The sequence below is a fragment of the Coptis chinensis genome, chromosome 6, assembly GCF_015680905.1.
Source record: "Coptis chinensis isolate HL-2020 chromosome 6, ASM1568090v1, whole genome shotgun sequence".
NCBI lineage: Eukaryota > Viridiplantae > Streptophyta > Magnoliopsida > Ranunculales > Ranunculaceae > Coptis > Coptis chinensis.
In genome coordinates, this window is record NC_141461.1 from 22636846 (window position 1) to 22661408 (window position 24563).

The 24563-nt window shown below is 40.2% G+C and overlaps 4 protein-coding genes across 4 annotated transcripts; 2 read left to right on the forward strand and 2 right to left on the reverse strand.

The window, feature by feature from the left end:
• Positions 1 to 968: 968 nt before the first annotated feature.
• Positions 969 to 1648, reverse strand: LOC147492127 (small ribosomal subunit protein uS9). Its single transcript, XM_086566065.1, has one exon. It carries the CDS (start codon positions 1598 to 1600, stop codon positions 1151 to 1153), a length of 450 nt encoding a protein of 149 aa, XP_086422191.1. The 5' UTR covers positions 1601 to 1648; the 3' UTR covers positions 969 to 1150.
• A 2152-nt stretch (positions 1649 to 3800) lies between these two features.
• LOC147492128 (uncharacterized) lies at positions 3801 to 4823 on the reverse strand. Its single transcript, XM_086568913.1, has 2 exons — positions 4023 to 4823; positions 3801 to 3935 (listed from the first exon to the last, which is right to left on the reverse strand). The coding sequence occupies exons 1-2, from the start codon at positions 4806 to 4808 to the stop codon at positions 3801 to 3803; spliced, it is 921 nt and encodes a 306-aa protein (XP_086425039.1). The 5' UTR covers positions 4809 to 4823.
• Positions 4824 to 11435: 6612 nt separating this feature from the next.
• Positions 11436 to 12101, forward strand: LOC147492129 (uncharacterized). Its single transcript, XM_086567413.1, has one exon. The coding sequence runs from the start codon at positions 11436 to 11438 to the stop codon at positions 12099 to 12101; it is 666 nt and encodes a 221-aa protein (XP_086423539.1).
• Positions 12102 to 16455: 4354 nt separating this feature from the next.
• On the forward strand, positions 16456 to 16962 carry LOC147492130 (uncharacterized). Its single transcript, XM_086567414.1, has one exon. The coding sequence runs from the start codon at positions 16456 to 16458 to the stop codon at positions 16960 to 16962; it is 507 nt and encodes a 168-aa protein (XP_086423540.1).
• Positions 16963 to 24563: the final 7601 nt, after the last annotated feature.

Consider the following 24563-nt stretch of genomic DNA (forward strand, 5'->3'; position numbering starts at 1 on the left):
AATAGATGTATGGACCTAACCAACTAAATGACATAGTTTTTGTGGATTCCCAAGACAAACATGATTGAAGATGTCATGTTTTAACAAACTTTGTCTCACAAGACAAAATGTATGACATTTCAAATCATGTTTATATTAAAAATCCACAAAAACCACATCTCATAGAGGGGCAGGTTCATTCTTTTTCATAAAGAAATATGTTCTTAGCATTTCTCTTAAAAATAAGTATGAAGTGACCCATGCCCAAAACAAGTGTGAAATGTACATCATTAGTAGTCGACGACACAAGACAGATGTGATCAATGTATCACTTAATGATTCTTTAATTCCATAAGACAACGACAAATGAGGAGCTAATTGTGTAGGCAATTCTGCCAAGATCACTCATCTGTCAATGCCACGTACGGAATTAATATTCATTACCAATGAGATCATTAATCACACAATGTCAAGCACCAAAGACTAACAACGGAATAGTTACATTTTGTTGTTCCGGGATTGAGTCACCTCACTCATACTTGAAGTAGATGTCTACGAAATGAAACAATCTTGTGATCTGATACTGAAACTCCCATATGGATCACTTTTGCAAATAATAATGGGAAATTGCCACTGGCATGCATCAAGCACCAACAGTATAGTAGCTTGATGTGGGACTTGACACATTATCCATGTAAAACGCCTAATTGTGAGAAAAATGTGGAACTAATCTAAATCGCAACTAAATTGGTCTCAACCATAAAGTGTCTGCTACAGTTATCAAGGTACAGTTCATATTAGATTTAAGTTTGGTCAACAGTCCATACTAATGCCAAAGTGGCCACGACATCAACCCTATGTCTTTGAACTACAATTATGCTAAATTTATAACTCAAACTGGACACCCAATCAAAAAATCACTGCACTAACGGTAATGGGCAGATTAAGGCATTCCAAATGACAACTTTACACAATACCATGCAAACATATTATCTCGCAAACTAATAATATAAGCTAAATAGAACACCATAAATAAAAATAGTTCACCAATGCAGCATAAAATACTAAAAAAGTCATCTGGCTCAACCACCACAAAAACAGTTGTCATCATAACGAAAAGTCTAATTCCCAAAAACACAAATAAAAAGTAAAACAAACCCCATCTTTCTTTTCAACGATAAGACTTCTGGAAACGAGCACGTGCACCACGGCCACCAAACTTCTTAGGCTCACATCTCCTAGGATCAGCAACAAGTAAAGTCCTGTCATACCTAATCAAAATGTCCTTGATCTCTTTTTTCTGCTGCTCATCAACATACTTTTGATAAAAGGCTACCAAAGCTTTAGCTATACTTTGCCTTATAGCATATATTTGACTAGTATGCCCTCCGCCACGTACTCTAATTCTCATATCCACACCTGCAAAACGGTGTCGACCCAAAAGTAAAATTGGTTCGATCGCTTTGATGCGGAGGATTTCTGGTTCGACTAGTTCGATTGGTGAACCGTTTATTTTTATTAGTCCACGGCCCTTTTTGCAGTGGGTTACTGCCACTGCTGTTTTTTTCCGACCGAAACATTGGACTGACTCTGTTGCTGTTTTTGTTGCTGGTGTCGCCATTTTTTTTTCTTTAGGGTTTGTGTTTCTGTGGTGATAGAAAATGATATTTAGGGTTTTGTGATCTGAGCTTTTATAGCGGTGTTTAGTTGATGAAATTATTATTTTGCCCCTGTGATTGGTATTTTTGGTTGATACGCGATATATGTCGGAATGTTTCGTTGATTTTTAAGCTGACCATTTCATTTGTATAGGACCAAATCTTTTAACCTCATCCCCTATCCAGTTTGCAGTGGCACTCAAAAACTAGTACTGCAAATTCAACAGGAATTCAAACTGCCTGGAATTTACTAACGGGTAATCAATCTAGGTAATTAATAAGGAAGCTGAGACCAGAAGAATCATTCTATAACACTTTAGGGACTTCTTAATAGTGAGTTGATACATCTGCTGGAAGGCAAATGAGCCCTTCCTCAAGCACCATTGTAGAAAGTAGAACTAACAGGTCTTTGTTACTGCACAACTAAACCTTACTAAAGATGTGACACTAATATACTGTCATTTAATTTGTGTGACAATTATTACACGTCAAAGCTCTGTACGTCAAGAAATTAAATCCATCTGATGAGAAACTCTCAAGTGTACTGTCCTCAGTCAGAGTTACTATCACCTGCGTGTTTGTATCTGGTCTTTAAGGCAATTCTTTTATTGGATCACTATAGTCGCGCATCTTCACTTCCACAAACCTTAGATGCATGCTCGGGTTCAGAAGACTTCTGCGTGATCTATGATGGAAACCCATTGCTTCATGATCAGATACTTAATAAAACATCCGTTATTTGACAACTCTTACAACCTTTATAGGTAAACCGTACAACCACATGACTAAGCTAATATTGAAGTACAGTAGGACATATGAGTCTAAGGCTCTAAGAAACCATAAATTAAAAAATCCTGAAGTCGATAGAAGAAATATATCCCATGCTATAGTATTGGGATATGTATCAAGCAGATAATATTAGTCCTCGTGTAAAAGTTCACTATTTTAGTCTTCAATTCTTGTAAAATATAGAACGGAACTTGTTATATGGAAAACTGAAATTTATATAAAAACCCAGTAAAACACACTATTCTGAACTGCGATCTATACATAAACAAGAAGAAGAAGTTATGTTCGTTTGGAATATATATGAAGCATAAGGAGGCGCAGCAGGGCTGGGATTGAAAAGAGTTGGCTAAGATCATGTTTCGCAGCAGCCTTTAGTCCATAGAAAGCTCATCACTCTGACAAGGATTTAGGTATGTCATTGATTATACATATGGTTTCAACCAAATAAACTGTCAAAATTTAGTATATATGTCATGCCAAATGAATGATCTTTCTGTACTACGAAATCTTATAGGGAAAATCCATTCAACTAAACCATCTAGATATATGTTGCTTGAAAAGTAAACATTAGCATTAAATAATTATAGAAGTGCTGATTACAATATAAAGTCACAAGTCACAACAATAGGATTGCGCATTTGCACCCAAACATGCTATGTTAATATTAGTATCTTACAGTTGGCAACGAAAGTGAATGGCTTAAAATTGATATTAAAATGTTGAAGAAGGAATAATATCAGTGGGAAGGACTGTAACCTCTTTCATGTCCTGTTGAATTGGCTTGTTCCGTTTTTCTAAGTCCTCGCCTGTGGATGCACCTACGCTCTCAACATCTTGATGACCATCAGGAGTGCAACTGGAGAGAAATGATATTTTCAGAATAACGTCATATCACAAAATATTGAGATACAAGACCTTAAGTATTAAAAACAGTGCATGTAAAGCCCAGGGAAGATACATACGCTTGTTCTGGAGTTCCTTGTTGGAGCAATTGCTCATTGCCCTCAGAAATCTACAGAATTCAGAAAAACAATAAAGCCAAATCACGCAAGAGTCTGTAGTATAAGATTTACAATTGACAACATAAAGTAAAAAATTTGAGACCTTTATCTCAGCAATTGGGTGTTTCTGATTACTTTTCTGCAACTTCTTCTCCTGTTTCGATTGTTTGCCACCCTTATTGAGACTCTTTTGGTCCTTACTCATAACTTCAGCTAATAATGTGTCTTTCACTGCATCAGATTTGTCCTCTGCATCTTTGTACACAAGCTTCTCCAACTGTGCCTGTATAGAAATGCGCCGAGAAAATGTATTAAAATCATCATAATACTAAGAACTATGGTAAGAAACCACTACATAAAACCAGTAGGTACCTCATACCTGAATATATGACTTCACCAGGGGCAACAAGACTGCCCTGTAATCATTAGTAGCAAAAGGGACGATCTTCTCCGCCACTTGACATATATCTACAACAGTCGGCATGATCCATACATCATATTTTATGAGCTGCAGAACAAGAGCACATGGCATCAGAACAAAATTGCATGCACCATTACATGAGTTTTGTCTTACAGAAAGAAGGAAATAACACACCTCAAATTCTGTACTTATTCTCACTCTCTCAATTTCTTCTAATACACAAATGTCATCTTGATCTAGATAATTCTGCAAAGTAATATCAACATCTTCTAAAGTGTTCAAATCACACACACTCGATATGATACTGGAAATCCTGGTTTGCTCCTGAGTGACATTTTCTTGTTGTGCTTCAAGCAGAGATGATATAGCATCCAACTCAGACTTATATTTCCCAGAATCATAATTTTTCTGTACGACAAGCTCTTGTTGCCGCTTCCAAAGGACTTCCTTAAGACTTTGAGGGACGTATTCAGCACCACAGTTCCTTTTGTTCACTTCTTCCAGGCAGAGACCCCAAATAGCCTTCAAAGCTTCCTTGTAGCTCAGCTTCTCGTGTTTTGCTACACATATTTTCCCTAAGTTTTGATATGTCTTCTGAAGCGTCTGAACAAGTTTGTTTCCACAACATCTTTTATCTTCTTCGATCTGAACCCATGATTCCAGTTCTTCCTCAATGGATAGACCTGAAAAAATCCATGATAACAAAGCATCGCTACTGGGTAATCCCCTATCTCTCCGATCACTATCAAGAAAAAATGTTACCGAATTGCTTTTGCTTTGAAGTGATTGTTCATCCAAAAGGAGACATAGTGAGTCACCATCAAGGACCATCCTCTCTTTGATTTGATTCACGGGTCTAGGTATGACTATTTCAGGAATGACACTACTATCTGTCTTAGACAATTCACGTAGCTCCCCAAAAAATGTACAGATTCTCTCAAGTTCAGATTCCCCCAACATGCAGATGCAGAAATGTGTTTCGTTCAAGCCAACTTCATAAATCCTTAAACCAGGATGATTACGTTGTAGCTTTTTCATCGTGAATTTTATCACCAAACTCAAATGTTCTTTGGCAAAACGTATATTTTTCAGAAGCACTTGAATGCGTTCCAAGGACTGTACTCGGTCAGAATCATCTGATAGTGGCCACATCTGTGAACGTGCCCAATGCCTGGATTCATTTTCGCTTAATTTCAAGTTAGAGACTTCTTCCCAGCGATTTTTAAGTATAGTCTCCGCTTCAGACATATTTATCGGTTTCCAAGTTCCACTCTTAATCATGGAAATCCAATCTTGGTCATTTTCGTAAGGCAACACTGAGTTCTGTTGTGTCGGTAGTCCTTGCACATGTTTGTCCACAACATGTTGTAAATGCAATCCAGAATCAGAAAATGCCTCGTCACATTCGCAGCATATCTCAAATATCCAGTTCTTATGATCCTTAGCAAAAGAGACAGCTTGTGAAAGAACCTGGTGTGCCAACTTTTCCTTTGGTGTATTGTAATAAGCCAAAAGACCCTTAACATTCAAAGTAAGGAAATTTTGCTTATCATCTTCACTCATATTTGAGTTCCAGTAAGCTGTTAACCTTTCCTTCTTTTTCTGCAAAGAAAGAAGCTTCTCCATGTTCTTCTTCCTCCAGTGCTCAACCATTCGAGAGGACGATTGGGGGTTCTCAAGATTCTCTTCTGGGGACTCAGATTTCTGTGGGGGTGTCTGAGATTGCAGATATCGCGAAAGCTGCGCAGCAAGGACACGTGCTCCTATCTCCTTCCCTCGCATTTCTGTTTCCGCCTTAGTTGCTTTCTTGATATTACCTTCTGATGGCTCGTCTGAAATCTTCTGCAACTTCTCCCCCTCTTCGTTATCACCCCCCTCGCCAACAATGGAACTCATAATTTTTTTCAAAGAAGTAAGTTCTTTCCTGACATGAGCAATTCTTTCTGTAGGAGAAGAAATTAAGTTTCCTCTCTCATCTACATAGGACAAAATATGCCCTGCACTACCGCTTTGATAAATTTTGTCAACTGGATCAAGTGAGTGCTGTTCAATTGCGAGTCCTCGCTTACATTCATCAAGAATCTTCTTATTCTCATCAATACTAGTACGATCACAAGTGCGAAGAAGTAGATACACGTAGAACAAACAGATATGAACGGAATTCGGCGACAAAGAAACTGCCATTCTTGCTGAATCAACAGCTTTGTTGTGGTATTCAGATTGCAACTCGGAATCTTCCAAAGAAGTAACAAGATAATCATAAATAGCAGCTTGAACTCCATAAAGATAGCCAGAATTAGGGTAGCGCTGGCAAGATTTTTTTATCATAGAAAGTGCTCTGGCTTGATTTCCAGGTACAAGTGCCCTGAGTGCTTTTCTTGCTTCTTTCTTGATTTCTGAACTATCATATTGAATGGTGGTTAGTGATGGAGCTAGTTTCTTTCCTTTCTTTTTTCCCATTGATACCAAAGTTTGAGTGAATGTTCTTGATGATGATGGACTGATGAATAAGAAGAAGAGCAAAAGAGAAAGAGGTTTGTTTGGGAAATTGCGTTGAAAGTGAAAATTGGCTCGCGTCTTGTTGAGTATGTTCTGTTTTTCTTGTTATAGGCGGTTACTTGTTCAGGAAATAACCGCTCAAACTAACAACAGTTGAAATGATGACCCCACCCAAGTCACGTTTATTCAGTTATGTACTGAAATATCTTCCCAAGCGTATATATTTCGGCAAATAGTGAAAGTTTTAATTTTAGGCGACTCCCCAAAGTTTTTTGAAATCCAATAATACAGAGAGCTCAAGAGAAATGACAACTAGAAGTCTAGAAGGTTCGAAATCTCTTGTTCATTATGTGAAGTACAAGGATTTTGTCAAAATAGAGCTATCTGTATTGACTTCATAAAAAACTGGCTACAATCCCTGAGTTCCCTTAAAAGGGAAATCACATGAACAGAAATCCATTCTGTTACTTCTTAAGAGTTAAGACTGCATGTTAAATTTGAAATAGACGTACGTAAGAGACGCTTTAAGCTCTTAAGCAGAAACATGCTGCTCGACGATTTCGGTTGAGTTTGAAATCTGAGTAAATATTGGAATTTGTTTGAAAAATAAGTTTCACCTGATTTTTTTGTACTTCTTTTTACAAAAAATGTCATATACTAACTCATATAGTGTAGAACTTAAAGTAGTACATAGCTCTCTACCATGTTCAACTTTACTGGTAGAAACAAAAACTTGATTGTAAATAACCTTCTAACTCCTCCAGTCGATTTTTCCTAATCTCGACAAAGTACTAGGACATGCATAAAAGGCTGGGCGGAATAAATAAAGCTTTGAACAATCTAGGAATTCCAGCTACCTTTACAATCAAGCCTTTTCTTTTTCGTTCTTGGACTATACAAAGCAAGACAATCACAATCCATGCATTTTTTCTTTTAAATCGCAATTGCTCATCATTCCCAAAAATTTAAACCTTCTATCGAACATTGTAGCGTTGAAACCATTGGTCCTGCAACCCATTTTTTTCTGTATATGAAGCAAATCTTCAGAAATGCGAGTCAAAAAATCGTAGCTTAAGAACAACCATCTGGTCCAAACAAAAAAGGTTATCCTTCCTGTGAATTAACCAATGGAAACTCCATTCAGGAATACCGACTTTATAAGAGCACATTCCGGAAAAGGTGCTACTACTGATACATGGAAGATCAAGTGTTCGATATGAATGCTCATAAGGACCTCTCAGTCCCCATAACAAGGCTGTCGGAGTTGTATGTGCCACCATATCTGCACCCTTATAAACAACCATCATTGGGTATCATTATAGTGCCACTCACTACTAGGCACGATGCCCAAGATTATGGCATGCCAGCGCCGCCCAAAATTATGGCGTGCCAACCCTGCCCAAAATTATGGCGTGCGTGCTTGCCCTGCCCAAAATTATGGCGTGCCTGCCCTGCCCAAAATTATGACGCTATAAACTAGATATAGCAGGTTTAGATTTAGAAAACATATTTGTCAAGATATGCTTCCATATTAAGACTTTACATAATTACATAAAATTTTCTAGCAATTAAGGAAATGATATTTCTCATTATTATCCTATAAATACCCCATTCCTTTAAAGCAAAAAACTACGTTCATTTGAGAGACTTGATTCCAGAGAACGATTTGGATACGTAGGCAACCATTGAAGGTATAGTCTCAACAATTCATTACAACAACCTCCCTTACGAAACCATTGGTGTGTTTGGGCGAGTTCTTACCCAAACATAATTGGCGCCGTCTGTGGGTCTTACCAACGAACCTTCGTCCACGTTCTTTCTTCCAAGATTCGGTAATGGCAAAAACAACAAGTGAGCAAGTGAGCAAGAACGCAAATTTACAACAAGAAGCAGAAAACAACTTATCCAATCCCGAAGTTCCGACTAGTCAGACTTTGATGAATCAACCAGTCGCTCCAGATCTACAAGCTCAGCCTTCAAACCTCCAGGTGCCATGACAACGCAGATCTAGAGGTACACGACTTCAGGCTCCAATAACTCATTCTTAAGATCTAGAGAAACAAAGCGGATTCAGAGAATATGGAGATAGGAGATGAAGATGTGCCTTTAGAAGTGTTGCGTCAGAGATTCAGAAAAGAGAAAGAACATAACAACTACTTACAGAAGCAACTAGATAAAGGGAAGCAAGTACAAAGGGATGACGCCGATGCTGCATCTTCCACACTGGCAAGAGCCCCCTAGATCTAGTGAAAATCGGAATGTATTCAACCGACTACAATTTAATTACGGTACATCCCATCCATTGGAGCCTGTCCCTGAGCATCATCAGAATCACTCAAGGTCAAGCAGACATACATCCCATTCAAGAAGGCGATTCAAATCTCGAAATACCAACAACACTAGGCGTAGCAGTGGTCATAACATGACAAGATCATTGAAGGTTGATCATAGCGTATCAGAAATGTGGACAACATCCACCATAAGGCGCAATGTTGGATGCCAAGATCAGGACCTCAGAGACGAATTGCAACATGACCTTAGACATGGCTTGAATGTAGCAAATCGATACAGACAGGTTAACAAAGGTCAGCCTAGAGTACGACGACACCAAAGAAGCGCCTCCCCAGTTCGACAGCTTAGCCCTTTTTATCGGCATAGGTCTCGCAGCCCAAGGAACCAGCCAAATATTGAAGCAAGCAATAGTTGGGGGTGACAACACCGTGAGATGCAACGTGGTGAAATTACTCCTCAATCGGAAATCTAGAAGTCACAGGTGCACCATTCACGGAACAACAAATCAAAGACATTGTCAAGAAAACAATAACCAACGTGGGTGTCGCTGATGCACGATGGAAATACCTTGCAGTGAACGAAGATGTCGTCGGGAGATTTTTCCTAAAGATACAAAATGCAAAGTGTATGTGCCGCCATATCTGTACCCCCATAAACAATCAGCGTGGGTTGGGTACTGTTATAGCACCACCCACTACTATGTGCGCTGCCCAAAATCATGGCATGCCAGCGCCGCCCAATATTATGGCGTGCCGCACGCCTAATTTTATGGCGTGCTGCCGCCCTAATTTTATGGCTGGCTGCCTGCAATCGCCCAATTTTATGGCGTGCCGACCGCCTAATTTTATGCGTGCACTGCCGCCCAATATTATAAATTGCCTGCCTAATTTTATATGCGTGCTGTCGCCCCAATTTTATGGCATCATAAGCTAGATATAGCGGTTCGGACTTAGAAAATATATTTGGCAAGATACGCTTCCATATTAAGACTTTACATAATTCTGAGAATATTATGTAGCAATAAAGGAAATAATATTTATCATTATTATCCTATAAATACCCCATTCCTCAAAACAAAGAAGGGCGTTCATTTGAGAGACTTGATTCGAGAACGATTTGGATCGAGGGCATGCCATTGAAGGTCAGATCTCAACAGTTCATTGCAACAACCTCCCTTACGAAACCATTGGTGTGTCAATCGAAGTTTTACCCAAACATAATTGGCGCCGTCTGTGGGGATTACCAACGAACCTTCGTCCACGTTCTTTTTTCCAAGATCCGGTAATGGCAAAAACAACAAGATCTCAAGTGAGCAAGAACGCAAGATTACAACAAGAAGAAGAAAACAACTTACCCAATCCCGAAGTTCTGACTAATCAGACCTTGATGAATCAATCAGTTGCTCCAGATCTACGAGCTCGGCCTTCAAACCTCCCCGGTGCCACGACAGATTGAGATCTAGGCATTACTCCGACTTCGGGCTCCAATAACTCATTCTCAAGATCTAGAGGCAAGCAAAGCGGATTCGGAGAATATGGGGATAGGAGATGAAGATGTGCCTTTAGAAGTGTTGCGTCAGAGGTTCAGAAGAGAGAAAGAACATAGCAACTACTTGCAGAAGCAACTGGACAAAGGGAAGCAAGTACAAAGGGATGACACCGATGCTGCATCTTCCACACCGGCAAGAGCCCCCAGATCTGGTGAACAACGGAGTGTATTCAACCGACTACAATTTAAGTATGGTACATCCCATCCATTGGGGCCTGTCCTTGAGCATCATCAGAATCACTCAAGGTCAAGCAGACATTCATCCCATTCAAGAAGGCGATCCAGATCTCGAAATACCAACAACACTAGGCGTAGCAGTGGTCATAGCATGACAAGATCATTGAAGGTTGATCATAGCGTATCAGAAAGGTAGATAACATCCACCATAAGACGCAATGCTGGACGCCAAGATCAGGACCTCAGAGACGAATTGCAACATGACCTTAGACATGGCTTGAATGCAGCAAACCGATACAGATAGGTTAACGAAGGTCAGCCCAGAGTACGATGACACCAAAGAAGCAACTCCCCAGTTCGACAGCCTAGCCCTTTTTATCGGCATAGGTCTCGCAGCCCAAGGAACCAACCAAGTATAGAAACAATCAATAGTTAGGGGCGACAACACCGTGAGATGCAACGTAGTGAAAGTACTCCTCAAATCGAAAATCTAGAAGTCATAGGAGCACCATTCACGGAACAACAAGTCAAAGACATTGTCAAGAAAGACCTTGCAGTGAACGAAGATGTCATCGGGAGATTTTCTCTAAAGATACAAAATGCAAAGCATCAGGAAGGATTCAAACAACCAGACCTTCCTATGTTCAAAGAAGCAGGAGGTGACCCGAACGATCATGTTATGGAATTTAAAAGTAGGCTAATTCTCTGGCGCAGAGATGACCCCCTCTTATGCAAACTTTTTCCGCCTACATTAAAAGGAGAAGCTCTACGTTGGCTTTCCAGCTTTTAGCTCAATCTATGAAGCGTCATTTCAGGAATTAGCAAACCAGTTCACAGATTGGTTTAAGCATAATTGGACACGTCCTAAGGATGTCAACATCTTGCTCAACACCAAGCAGCAAAAAGATGAAGCATTGGCAAAGTTCGTAATTCGTTTCCACCAAGTGCAAGCAGAGGTCACCGATGTCCCTGACGTAATGATCATTCATGCATTCAAGGAAGGAGTCCATTTCGATAAAAATACAGAGGCTAGTCGACAAGGGACAATTAGACGAGTTTGTGCTTTCAAAAATGGTGAAGCAAAATGTAGCAATGACTAGCCATAATATCATACTAGCTGGTCATGCCAAAATCAATGATGTTTCACGAACAAGGCAAAAGTGTGAACAACGAGCAAAGTTTGGTTTCTTGTTGGAATTTTATCACGTCAATAACATTGATTTTTTTGGAGGAATTCATTCAGAAACCACAGAGCCTGGTCCCCTATGTTTTAGTGATAGAGATGTAATTGGCGTCCATCATCCTCATTATGATGTTGTCGTCATCTCAACTTCGTTGGATTATGGCGAAGTTCGGTATCATCATGATAGATATTGGAAGTTCTCGGCCGTCATCATTTTGCGAGGTTGCTACAAGAACATGCAGCTGTCAGAAAATTTAATTATTGCAGAAAGTACTCCAATCATTGGGTTTGGCGGAACCACAACAACCCCAGTAGGAAGAGTCTCTCTACCAGTCACGCTCATGGACAAGTCCATTGACATTGAATTCCTCCTGATGAATTGCAAGTCCCCTTACAATGCAATCCTAGGAAGAGACTGGCTCCACAACATGGGCGCAGTAGTCTCTACCTTTCACCAGGCAGTAAAATTCCCATCTCTTGACAAAATTTGTAAGGTCTTGGCGACGGATGGCTTCCACAGGCGTCGCGAAAAAGTCTTGGAGGAATATTGTTAGTCGGATATGCGGGGAAATACAATTCTCAGTAATTCGTAAGCAGTGTCTAAATCAGAATCAGTCACGCACAGTATTTATACTGCTAGTTCACAAAATGAAGGACCGCCGACTATCGACCGGCTCTTAGAAGTTCAAATTAGGAATTCAGGCGGACAAACAACTTTCATATCTGCAGAACTGACGGAAAATGAACAAAAAGAAATGGTAGCACTCCTCAGAAAGAACAAAAAGATCTTTGCTTGGTTAGTCGAGCAGATGCCAGGAATCAGCCCAGAAGTTGCATGCCACACACTTGACATGGATCCTACCATCAAGCCAGTTCGGCAGAAGCCTAGGCGCATGGCCACGGATAGAAAACTCAAAGTCAGAGAGGAAATTGCTCTAGCGTTGGTTCATGCTGCCAGACACCTCAAGCCGTATTTCCAAGGAAGACTGGTCAAAGTATACACGGAATATCCTCTACGCAAAGTTTTCCGAAGTGCCTAGGAATCAAGTAGACTCGCGGAATGGGACATCTACTTAAGTGCTTATAGCATCAATTTTGAACCTCGCGTTTCAGAAAAGGGTCATGCATTTGCATCCCTAATGGCAGATTTCCCTATCGACGATTTAGTCCCCAAAGTCAACCAAGACAACAGTATCTATAGTGAAACGGCTATAGTTGGGGGCGAGGAAGCCCCGCCAAAGCATACTGACCCATCATCCGATTCATGGATTATTTACACGGATGGCTCACACAACAAATAAATCTGGCTCTGGATTAGGATGTGTTTTTATCAAGCCAGATAAATCAACCATTGAGCGCTCAGTTCGTTTTGGGTTCAAGGCCTCCAATAATGTAGTAGAATATGAAGCTGTCATGTACGCAATGCGCACAACTTTGGACTTAGGAGTTCAAAAAATACAAATTTTCACTGACTCACGGTTGGTGGCAGGGCAATTCTCCGGCTCTTTTGAAGCCCGAGACGACAAAATGGCAGCATACCTAGATCTAATTCATAGACTTGCTCACCAGTTTGAAACCATCCAGATTATACAAAGGCCTCGGAATGATGTTCGACATGCAGACGCCTTAGCATATCTATCCGTAGCAGCAGACATTGATGGACCAAGACAAGTTAACGTTGATTTCCAGCAAGACCCGAGCATTGACTTGTCCTTAGAACAACTCGCAGACATTAATATTGTCAATACGTGGAAAAGGAAGTATGATATTCCCCTACAAGACAAGCCCAGCGAAGACGCTTCCCAGAAAGATAGAAACATGATTCTTCAAAAAAATGATGCAGACTCCTGCCTTATACCTAAAAGTAACAATCAAGGTGACGACGAAATTGCAGAAGAGCCCAACAACTTCACTTACCCAAATATCGTGGCAGACATCAACAATTGGCGCACACCGGTCATTGCATTTCTACTCAATGGCATAGTCCCTTTAGAGCCCAAGATCGCGGATAGCGTCAAAAGAGACGCATGGAAGTTTATACTCGTGTCTTCATCCACAGGAACTCTGCAATTGTACATGAAAGGTAATTCATTGTCTCCTATGCTGAGGTGTCTCACAACACAGGAAGGAGCAGCCGTGCTACAAGAAATCCATGCAGGGATATGCGGAAATCACTCGGGTGGTCGAAGTTTGGCTCATAAGGCAATGACGCAAGGATATTGGTGGCCTCATATGCAATTGGATGCGAAAAACATTTCCCAGACATGTATTCCTTGTCAGAAACATTATCATTTGGGTACTCTTCTTCCAGCCCACCGAAATTTGCGACCCGATTTTCTCACCATGGCCATTTGCAAAATGGGGTTTAGACATCATTGGGCCCCTACCTAGAGCTCCAGGGAATGTGCGTTTTCTGCTCATAGCTACAGATTACTTTACTAAGTGGGCAGAAGTACAACCTTTGGTGCACATACAAGCTTCGGACGTCAAACGGTTCCTAAGGTGGATAACCTACACAAATTCAAAGTCGTGGAGTTTAGGTTTGCGAAACCTTACTCCACGCATCAAAAAGTCGTGTAGTTTGCGTTTGCAAAACCTTACTCCACGCATAAAAAAATCGTGGAGTTTGCGTTTGCAAAACCTTACTTCACGCATCAAAAAGTCATGGAGTTTGCGTTTTCAACACCTCTCTCCATGCACCAAAAAGTCATGGAGTTTGCGTTTTCAACACCTCTCTCCATGCACCAAAAAGTCGTGGAGTTTGCGTTTTCAACACCTCTCTCCATGCACCAAAAAGTCGTGGAGTTTGTGTTTTCAACACCTCTCTCCATGCACCAAAAAGTCATGGAGTTTGCGTTTGCAACACCTTACTCCGTGCATCACCAAGCCATGGAGTTTGCATTTTTAACATCTTTCTCCATGCACCAAAAAGTTCGTGCATCACAAAGTCGTGGAGTTTGCATTTGCAATCCATGCACCACAAAGCTCAAGTTTTACAACAAAGCTCAAGTTTCACCAATATTTTATACACAACTTAAAACTGAGGGTAAGCATTGGTTGACATTGAATAGTTGGAATATCTATCCAACTGCCGTAGAACATGGTTGTTTCTCTAGTGAAATGCCAACAATTGGGGGCGACTGCAATACGTTTAATGCCCAAAATTTTATCCATCTCATTAGTATTGAGTGTTTTCATACCATTGGTGTTGCCTGAACTAAGCAGTGAACAAAAACAACGATCAATTTCATGGCCGTACAAACAGCCTTAGGCATTCATGCCAAGCAAACAACCTTTGGTTGCTTTCCTTTCACAATCTTCACCTCTGTCTATAACTTCCACTGTCGTATCCTTTTCAAACTAGTTTTTTTTTTTATTATTCTTCACCACAAGGAACTAGTTCCATCCGGCAAAGAGGGGGTGTATGCCGCCATATCACGTACCCCATAAACAATCGGCGTGGGTTGCATCTTGTTATAGCACCACCCACTACTACTAATGGCCGCCCAAAATCATGGCATGCGGCCGGCTCAATATTATGGCGTGCTGCGCCTAATTTTATGGCGTGCTGCTTGCCCAATTTTATTATGGCCTGCTGTCGCCCATTTTATGGCGTGCCCCGCCTAATTTTTATGGCGTGCTGCCGCCCAATAATATTATGGCGTGCGCCCTAATTTTTATGGTGTGCTGTCGCGCCCAATTTTATGGCATCATAAGCTAGATATAGCAGTTTCAGACTTAGAAAATATATTTGGCAAGATACGCTTCCATATTAAGACTTTACATAATTACAGAATATTATGTAGCAATAAAGGAAATAATATTTATCATTATTATCCTATAAATACCCCATTCCTCTGAAACAAAGAAGGACGTTCATTTGAGAGACTTGATTCCAGAGAACGATTTGGATACGTAGGCAGCCATTGAAGGTACAGTCTCAACAGTTCATTGCAACAACCTCCCTTACGAAACCATTGGTGTGTTTGGGCGAGTTTTTACCCAAACACAAAGCATCAGGAAGGATTCAAACAACCAAAACTTTCTACATTTAAAGAAGCAGGAGGTGACCTGAACGATCATATTATGGAGTTTAAAAGTAAGCTAATTCTCTGGCACAGAGATGACCCCCTCTTATGCAAACTTTTTCCGTCTACGTTAAAAAGAGAAGCTCTACGTTGGCTTTCCAGCTTGCCAGCTCAATCTATCGCGTCATTCCAGAAATTAGCAAACCAGTTCACAAATCGGTTTAAGCATAATTGGACACGTCCTAAGGATGTCAACATCTTGCTTAACACCAAGCAGCAAAAGGATGAAGCACTGGTAAATTTCGTAATTCGTTTCCACCAAGTACAAGCAGAGGTCACCGATGTCCCTGACGTAATGATCATTCATGCATTCAAGGAAGGAGTTCATTTTGATAAAAACAGAATCTACAACTCCCTTGTACGGGACCCCCCCACAATCAAAGTCCGATTTGTTTGCACGAACACAACAGTTCATTAATGTGGAGGAAGATGTTAGATCAAAAACTTCTAGAGATAAAGACTTTCGGAGTAAAGACTCAAACGAAGATAAAGGAAAACATAAGCAAAACATATCGGAAGGGCAACAACAGAAATCTGAAAATGTTAACACAGTTCGTGAGGAAATGAAGTTCACTCCATTAAATGCCAAGTATGATGCGATATATGAGAAGATCAAGGGATGCAACTTACTTTTTCCTCCGATGCCCTTACCTGAACACACTAAGTCTAAACGTGACAAAAATCTTTGGTGTCACTTCCACAATGATTTCGGCCATGAAACAAAGAGTGCAGATCCCTTAAGGAAAAAATACAGAGACTAGTCGACAAGGGACAATTAGACGAGTTTTTGCTTTCAAAAACTATGAAGCAAAATTTAGCAATGACTAGCCACAATGTCATACAAGCTGGTCATGCCAAAATCAATGACATTTCACGAGCAAGGCAAAAGTGTGAACAACGAGCTAAGTTCGGTTTCTTGCGTAAATTTTATCACGTCAATAATATTGATTTTGTTGAAGGAATTCGTTCAGAAACTATAGAGCCTGGTCCCCTACGTTTTAGTGATAGAGATCTAATTGGCATCCATCATCCTCATTATGATGTTGTCGTCATCTCAGCTTTCATTGGATTATGGCGAGTTCAGCGCATCATGATAGATATTGGAAGTTCTGTCAACGTCGTTTTTGTAGGTTGCTACAAGAACATGCAGCTGTCAAAAAATTTAATTATTGCAGAAAATAATCCAATCATTGGGTTTGACGGAACATCAACAACCCCAGTAGGAAGAGTCTCTTTACCAATCACGCTAATGGACAAGTCAATCGATATTGAATTCCTTCTGATGAATTGCAAATCCCCTTATAATGTAATCCTAGGAAGGGACTAACTCCACAGCATGGGCGCAGTAGTCTCTACATTTCACCAGGCTATAAAGTTCCCATCTCTTAACAAAATTTGTAAGGTGCACGGCGACCAGATGGCTTTCCACAGCTGTCACGAAAAGGTCTTAGAGGAATATCGTTAGTCAGATATGCGGGGAAATACAATTCTCAGTAATTCGCAACAAGTATCTAAATCAGAATCAGTCCCACACAATATTTACACTGCTAGTTCAAGAAATGAAGGACCGCCGACCATAGACCGCCTCTTAGAAGTTCAGATTGGAAATTTAGGCGGAGAAACAACTTTCATATCGGCAGAACTGATGGAAAATGAACAAAAGGAAATGGTAGCACTTCTCAGAAAGAACAAAAAGATTTTTGCTTGGTCAGTTGAGCAGATGCCAGGAATTAGCTCAGAAGTTGCATGCCACACACTTGACATTGATCCTACCATCAAGCCAGTTCGGCAGAAGCCTAGGCTCATGGCCCCAGAAAGAAAACTCAAAGTCAGAGAGGAAATTGATCGTTTACTCTCAACTAAGTTTATACGGCCAATTTCATATCCGCAGTGGTTGTCTAATGTGGTTGCAGTACCCAAGAAAGAGGGTAAAATGAGAGTGTGCATTGATTTCACGAACCTTAACAAAGCTTGCCCGATTCATCCGTACCCTCTCCCACGAATATCGGAATTGGTGGATGCTACATCTAGCTACCCACGATTATCATTTATGGATGTGTATTCGGGTTACCACCAGATCCCACTAGCTGTGAAGGACCAAGAAGTAACTGCATTCATAACTGACCAAGGATTTTTTGTTACCAAGTTATGCATTTCGGTTTAAAAAACGTAGGGGCTACGTACTAGAGGATGATCGACACCATATTCAAAGATATGTTAGGCAAGACAATGGAGGCTTATATTGATGACATGGTTGTAAAATCCAAACACAGTGGAGATCACATCTCTGACTTACAATCAGTTTTTGACAGAATTGATGAATTCAACATGCGGCTAAATCCTTTGAAATGTGCTTTCGGACTGATATCAAGGAAATTTCTAGGGTATTTGATAACTCGTCGAGGCATCGAAGCTAACCGAGAACAGATCCGATCCATTCAAGCCATGCCCTCTCCAAAAACAAAAAAAGAGATTCAATACTCATAGAGCTTTTTAGCAAAGACTAAATCGTTTCATCTATAAGTACTTTCGGACCGGTGTTGTCCTTTCTTCGGGGCGTTAAAAGACTTCGGCAAAGGTAGAATGATGATTGTGAAAATGTCTTTCAATCAATCAAGAACTACCGGTCTCGCCACCAATCTTGGCGCCCCCTTTCTGGAATGACTGTTGGAGCTTACTTGGCATTCTGAGATACTACGATAGAAGTGCGGTCATGTTCATCGATGGAGAAAGCGATCGTCCGATCTTCTTCATTAGTAAAACAAAAAAGGAAAGCAGATATTCGAGAATTGAAAAAATTGTTCTAGCGTTGGTTCATGCAGCCAGACGCCTCAAGCCGTATTTCCAAGGGAGACTGGTCAAAGTATACACGGAATATCCTCTACACAAAGTTTTCCGAAGTGCCTAGGAATCAAGTAGACTCGCGGAATGGGACATCTACTTAAGTGCTTATAGCATCAATTTTGAACCTCGCATTTCAGAAAAGGGTCATGCACTTGCATCCCAAATGGCAGATTTCCCTATCGACGATTTCATCCCTGAAGTTAACCAAGACGAAGGTATCTCTAGTGAAGCGCCAACAGTTGGGGGCGAGGAAGGCCCAACAAATCTTACGGCCCCATCACCCGATTCATAGATGGTTTACACGGACAGCTCACACAACAAATCCGGCTCTGGATTAGGATGTGTTTTTATCAAGCTAGACAATTAGTAGTTTGGGTCGACAGTTCCTTATAACTGGTCCTTGAAGTAATCTTCTTTTATTTTTCAGATTATCAATTATCAATAAAATGCATTATTTCATAGTTCTTTATTTTCATTCAGTTAGTTAGTCAAAAATAATATATATATATCAATTACTCAGTTACCATTTTTAAAGACAAATAGTTGATATGAAGGCTCAACTATACAAAACATATACAAATTCAAAAGTCATGGAGTTTGCGTTTGCACCACCTCTCTCCATGCATCAAAAAGTCATAGAGTTTGCATTTTCAATACCTCTCTCCATGCACTAAAAAGTCATGGAGTTTGCGTTTTCAACACCTCTCTCCATGCACCAAAAAGTCATGGAGTTTGCGTTTTCAACACCTCTCTCCATGCACCAAAAAGTCATGGAGTTTGCGTTTTCAACACCTCTTTCCATGCACTAAAAGTCATGGAGTTTGCGTTTGCAACACCTTACTCCATACATCACCAAGCCATGGAGTTTGCATTTTCAACATCTCTCTTCATGCACCAAAAAGTTCATGCATCACCAAGTCATGGAGTTTGCGTTTACACACCTCTTTCAATGTACAAAAAAGTAATGGAGTTTGCATTTGTAATACCTCTCTCCATGCACTACAAAGTCGTGGAGTTTGCATTTGCAATCCATGCACCACAAAAGCTCAAATTTTACAACAAAGCTCAAGTTTCACCAATATTTTATACACAACTTAAAACTGGGGGTAAGCATTGGTTGACATTGAATAGTTGGAATATCTATCCAACTGTCGTAGAATATGGTTGTTCTCCAGTGAAATGCCAACAATTGGGGGGGCGACTGCGATACGTTTAACGCCCAAAAAATTTCTCCATCTCATTAGTATTGAGTGTTTTCATACTACTGGTGTTGCTTGAACTAAGCAGTGAACAAAAACAACAATCAATTTCATGGTCGTACAAATAGCCTTAGGCATTCATGCCAAGCAAACAACTTTTGGTTGCTTTCTTTTCACAATCTTCACCTTTGTTTATAACTTCCACTGTCGCATACTTTTTAACCAGTTTTTGTTGTTATTCTTCACCACAAGGAACTAGTTCCATCCGGCAAAGAGGGGGCGGTGTATGTGTCACCATATCTGCACCCTTATAAACAACCATCGTTGGGTACCATTATAGTGCCACTCACTACTAGGCACGATGCCCAAGATTATGGCATGCCAGCATCGCCCAAAATTATGGCGTACCTGTCCTGCCCAAAATTATAGCGTGTCTGCCATACCTAGGGCTGTCAATGGATCGGTTTGGGTCGGGTTATGAAAAATCCGAACCCGAACCAATAAGAAAGTTAGGAATCCAAACCCGAACCGAACCAATAAGAAAATTGAGAATCCGAAACCGAACCGAACCGATAAGAAATATTGCAAACCGAACCCGAACCGATCCGAACCGAAAACTACAAAATCAATTAAATCTTAAATTAAATCAATTAATTTCAATCACATAATTGATAAACATATACAAAATTAATCATAAATATTACTAAAATGCCATCTTATCGGTTCGGGTTCATATCGGTTCGGTGGAGGGCAAACCCAAAACCAAACCAATATCTTATCGGTTCGGTTCGGTTCGGTTTCGGTAGAAAATAAATCAAATTATTCCAACCCAAACCGTTTTTTATCGGTTTGGTTCGGATCGGTTATCGGGTTATCGAAACCCATTGACAGCCCTAGCCATACCCAAAATTATGGCTTGCCTGCGCTGCCCAAAATTGTGGCGCCATAAGCTAGATATAGCAGGTTTAGATTTAGAAAACATATTTGTCAAGATATGCTTCCATATTAAGACTTTACATAATTACATAAAATTTTCTAGCAATTAAGAAAATGATATTTCTCATTATTATCCTATAAATACCCTATTCCTTTTAAACAAAGAACTACATTCATTTGAGAGATTTGATTCCAGAGAACGATTTGGATACGTAGGCAACCATTGAAGGTACAGTCTCAACAATTCATTACAACAACCTCCCTTACGAAACCATTGGTGTGTTTGGGCGAGTTCTTACCCAAACAGGAGTGAAAGAAGTATGGACTACAAAGCATCCGCTCCTCGCTTAGGAAGCCAATTTGCCTCAACTCTCAGCTCTTCAAATCATAAAACCACAGCTGACCTTTACAATGCAAGAGAATTTTCACCAACTACTCAGCTGAGTGTATAGCAGCTGTTGAGGGAATGGAACTGGCAATCTCTAAAGGGTCGAGACAAATGTGGGTGGAATCTGATTCCTCTGCTGCTGTTGCTGCTTTTAACTCCTTGACCATACCTTGGGAGCTTCTCAGCAGATGGAAATGGTGCTGCTTAAAGGATTGTCAGACAGTGGTACTAACTCACTGCACATTTGGAGGGAAGCGAATCTGGCGGCTGATGCAGTGGCCAAGAAAGCTTCTAAGTTTTAATAGACTTGGCAACAACGAGATTATTTCTTGTACTGGTAGAGCCCCGTGGCTTAGGAAATGGGTGGAACCATAAGGCATATATTTTAGAGGTTCACGAGTATCCTAGGAAGTGCTATGATGCCCTGAAGAACTTGTAATTCTTTTTTATTTTTTCTCTTTTAATATATTCTTAACTTACCAAGCACAAAAAAAAAGTGAATTTTCACAACATTGCGTAAGTTCCTGCTATTGACACGTCTCAGGGAAGTAAGGCAAATGTCCTCGGAGAAAAACCCATTAGGCAAAAAAGGAAGTTCCCTCGGGGATTGGCTAGTTATTGTATGAGCACGAGATTTGGTCCAGATTCCTTTGGGTCTGTCCTCCAAGACAAACATATCCAGTTGACAAGGAGAAACAATTACGAGACACAGTAATCCTTTCACCTCTGGTAAGAGGTGGAGTCCATTGACGAACTTGAACTTATCGACTTTGCGTGGTTTCACTACGTTTAGTGGAACTTTTATATTTGTGCGTCTGAATCTCCGCAACTGTACTTGACATGATATGAGTATATGCAAGATTGGACTGGGCACCGTCATCACCTGATATTTCATCCAGTGTCAGCCAGTGCAGCTCCTGTTGGACTTAAATGATATGCTATAAATATATAGTTACTTGGAAGATATGGCCGGATCAAGGCGGAATGTTTTCCAAGAATCAGAAGTTTTCTCTCCGACAGTAAGGACAAAGATATAAGCTGGACCGGGAACACCTTGAATTTAATAATACTTGTATCATGAAGCAAGCCCAATGATAAGCTGAATCACCAGGTAGGTGTTCAAAACAGGGGATAAAGCATCTCTAATGGTGAAGGCATTGGCAGCCAGTTTCTATCTCCAGCAATGGTGGTAGTAGCCTAGCAAGACTAGCCACTGCATAGTCGGCCTCACGATAGATCCATTTAGTTCTGAAATTTCTAAGCTTGGAGAGAAGTTCTTGAATGCCTTGTAAAATGATGGTAATAGATACACGCAATCCTAAAAAACTTGTGTCATTGTCTTCATTAAGAAATCTGAATTTGTCTCAATCATTATGTCAAGAAGTCCCAAATCAGAACAAAAGTAATACATGATGTAGCTTATAAGTTAGGTGTGGATAATCTAGCATGAAAGTGTTGATGGCTATTACATTTTCTACTGGCTGCAAATATGTTTTCAAAATTAAAAAGAACACTGTCAATAAACAACAAAAATGTTAATAAATCCTAACAAAACGTGGTCAGGCAATATGCCTTAATCCATCACCATATCACTCACAAAGAATCCCGAATCCCAATATGGAACTCAGAAAAATCTCACAAATCTCATGTTCAACTCATACATAAAATCCTGGCTCACAAAAAAAATAAAGTAATGGGGTATCTATAGACCCCATGTACAATTTAACGAGGTAGGGGTGAAGGGATTGGTTTCAACTTCCACTTCCTTTTTTTTTTGCTTGGTAAGTTTAAGTTCTATTAAAATGCGAAAAGAGAAAACGTACAAAAAGGTTAGAGGATGCAACAACCTGCTCCCTTAGCTTCTAAGGTTCAAGCTAAATACACACTATCTACTCCCATTAATACAGATGGGGTAGCGACAATCACTCAAACCTAAAGAACCTCTGGAAAGGCGCTTCGTATCTGTGTAACCAAGAAGGTTTTCCCTCGGTGATGATTACTACATTTTCTGGAAGAGCAGCTCCAATGTTAGCTAGCATATCTGCAGTTCCATTGCCCTCTTGCCAAATCGTTGGATCTTCCAGTCTTGCAACTTGTTCAAACAGTCATGCCATCATGCTTGTAACTGCCAAGAGAGTCGGTTACTACTAAAAGCAGTAGCTGCAGCTTCAGAATCAATCTCCACCCACAAGTTCAACCAACCCTTCTCCACCGCTCTCTCTATGCCTTCAAGTATAGCCCAACATTCTGCTCTGAAGTTAGTTCCCACACCAATGTTTTGGGCCATAGTCATTTCAAATTCCCCCATGTGTCCTCGATATGTAACTCCAATACCAAATTCACCCATCTGTCCTCGATATGTAACTTCCACTTCCAAAATTGTGTAAATAAGCTAAAACCAATTTAGGCATTGAAAAGATCCAAATTGAATACCAATGCCCACATGCATATTTCTCACACCAACTCCTCCAGTGCATTTTCTTCTCGACAAAGTACTAGGACTTACAAGGCTGGGCAGAAAAAAGAATGTTTCGAAGGATCTTGGAATCCCCATCACCTTTGCAAGGAAGCCCTTCTTCTTTGTTGGACTGAAAAAGGCAAGACGCTGACAATTCCAACCCTCTTTATCAGTTGTATGTACTGAAAATAGAAGATCGCCAGTGCTCATCATACCCAAAACAGCAAACCCTCTTGTTCTAAATTTTGTAGCTATTAGAGATGCATCAACAACGTTTTCATAGATCTTGCTACCACCATTCGTTCTGCAAACTACTATTTGCCACATATGAAGCAAATCATCAGAAGCTTGTCTGCATTTTACTAACAGAAGGGACTCGCCAAATTCCATTAAATTTAAGCGTCGTGGTAGCTGAAGAGAAGGTGGAAACTTGATGGTTTGAAACTTTTCGTCCACAATGTAAATTACAAGGATTTAGTCCAAACAATAATGATTTTCTTTCCTGTCAATCACCCAATGGAAGGCTCCATTCGAAAACACTGTCTTCAAAAGAGGATATCTTATAAGTTTAAATGGAAAATCAATAGTTCTCCATGAACTTTCACCTAAAGTTATGATTTCACCCTTTGTAAGGTCTCCACCCTATGGCTTATAAGATTCTATTCTGTACACACGGACGACTTTATATTTGTTGTTAATAGAATCAAAGCCAAACCCAATACTATGTGCTTGTTTACCATAGAACTTTGATTTCGGCAATGTCAAGTAATCATTTGTAATTGGATTGCAAATCATAGTATGGCTGCCTTCTATTATTCCTTGCTTCCAGACCCGCATGCAAAGCAAACCATTGCAAGTGCAGTAAACTATCATTCTTATTGTATCGAAGCTTCTTATTTCTAAACTTCTCCATTTTCTATTAACAAAATACAAACTGTCTCCTGGGTAACATTTCTGAAGGAGTATACGGCGATGTAGATGTTGTTGACTTAATGCTTTGTTCAAATGCAGATCACTGAAGTGAGGCTCTTTCGTTATTCTGTACCAACTCTTACAAACAACCCTATGAGATCTTCTACAGGAAGTCTAGACAGTATATCAGA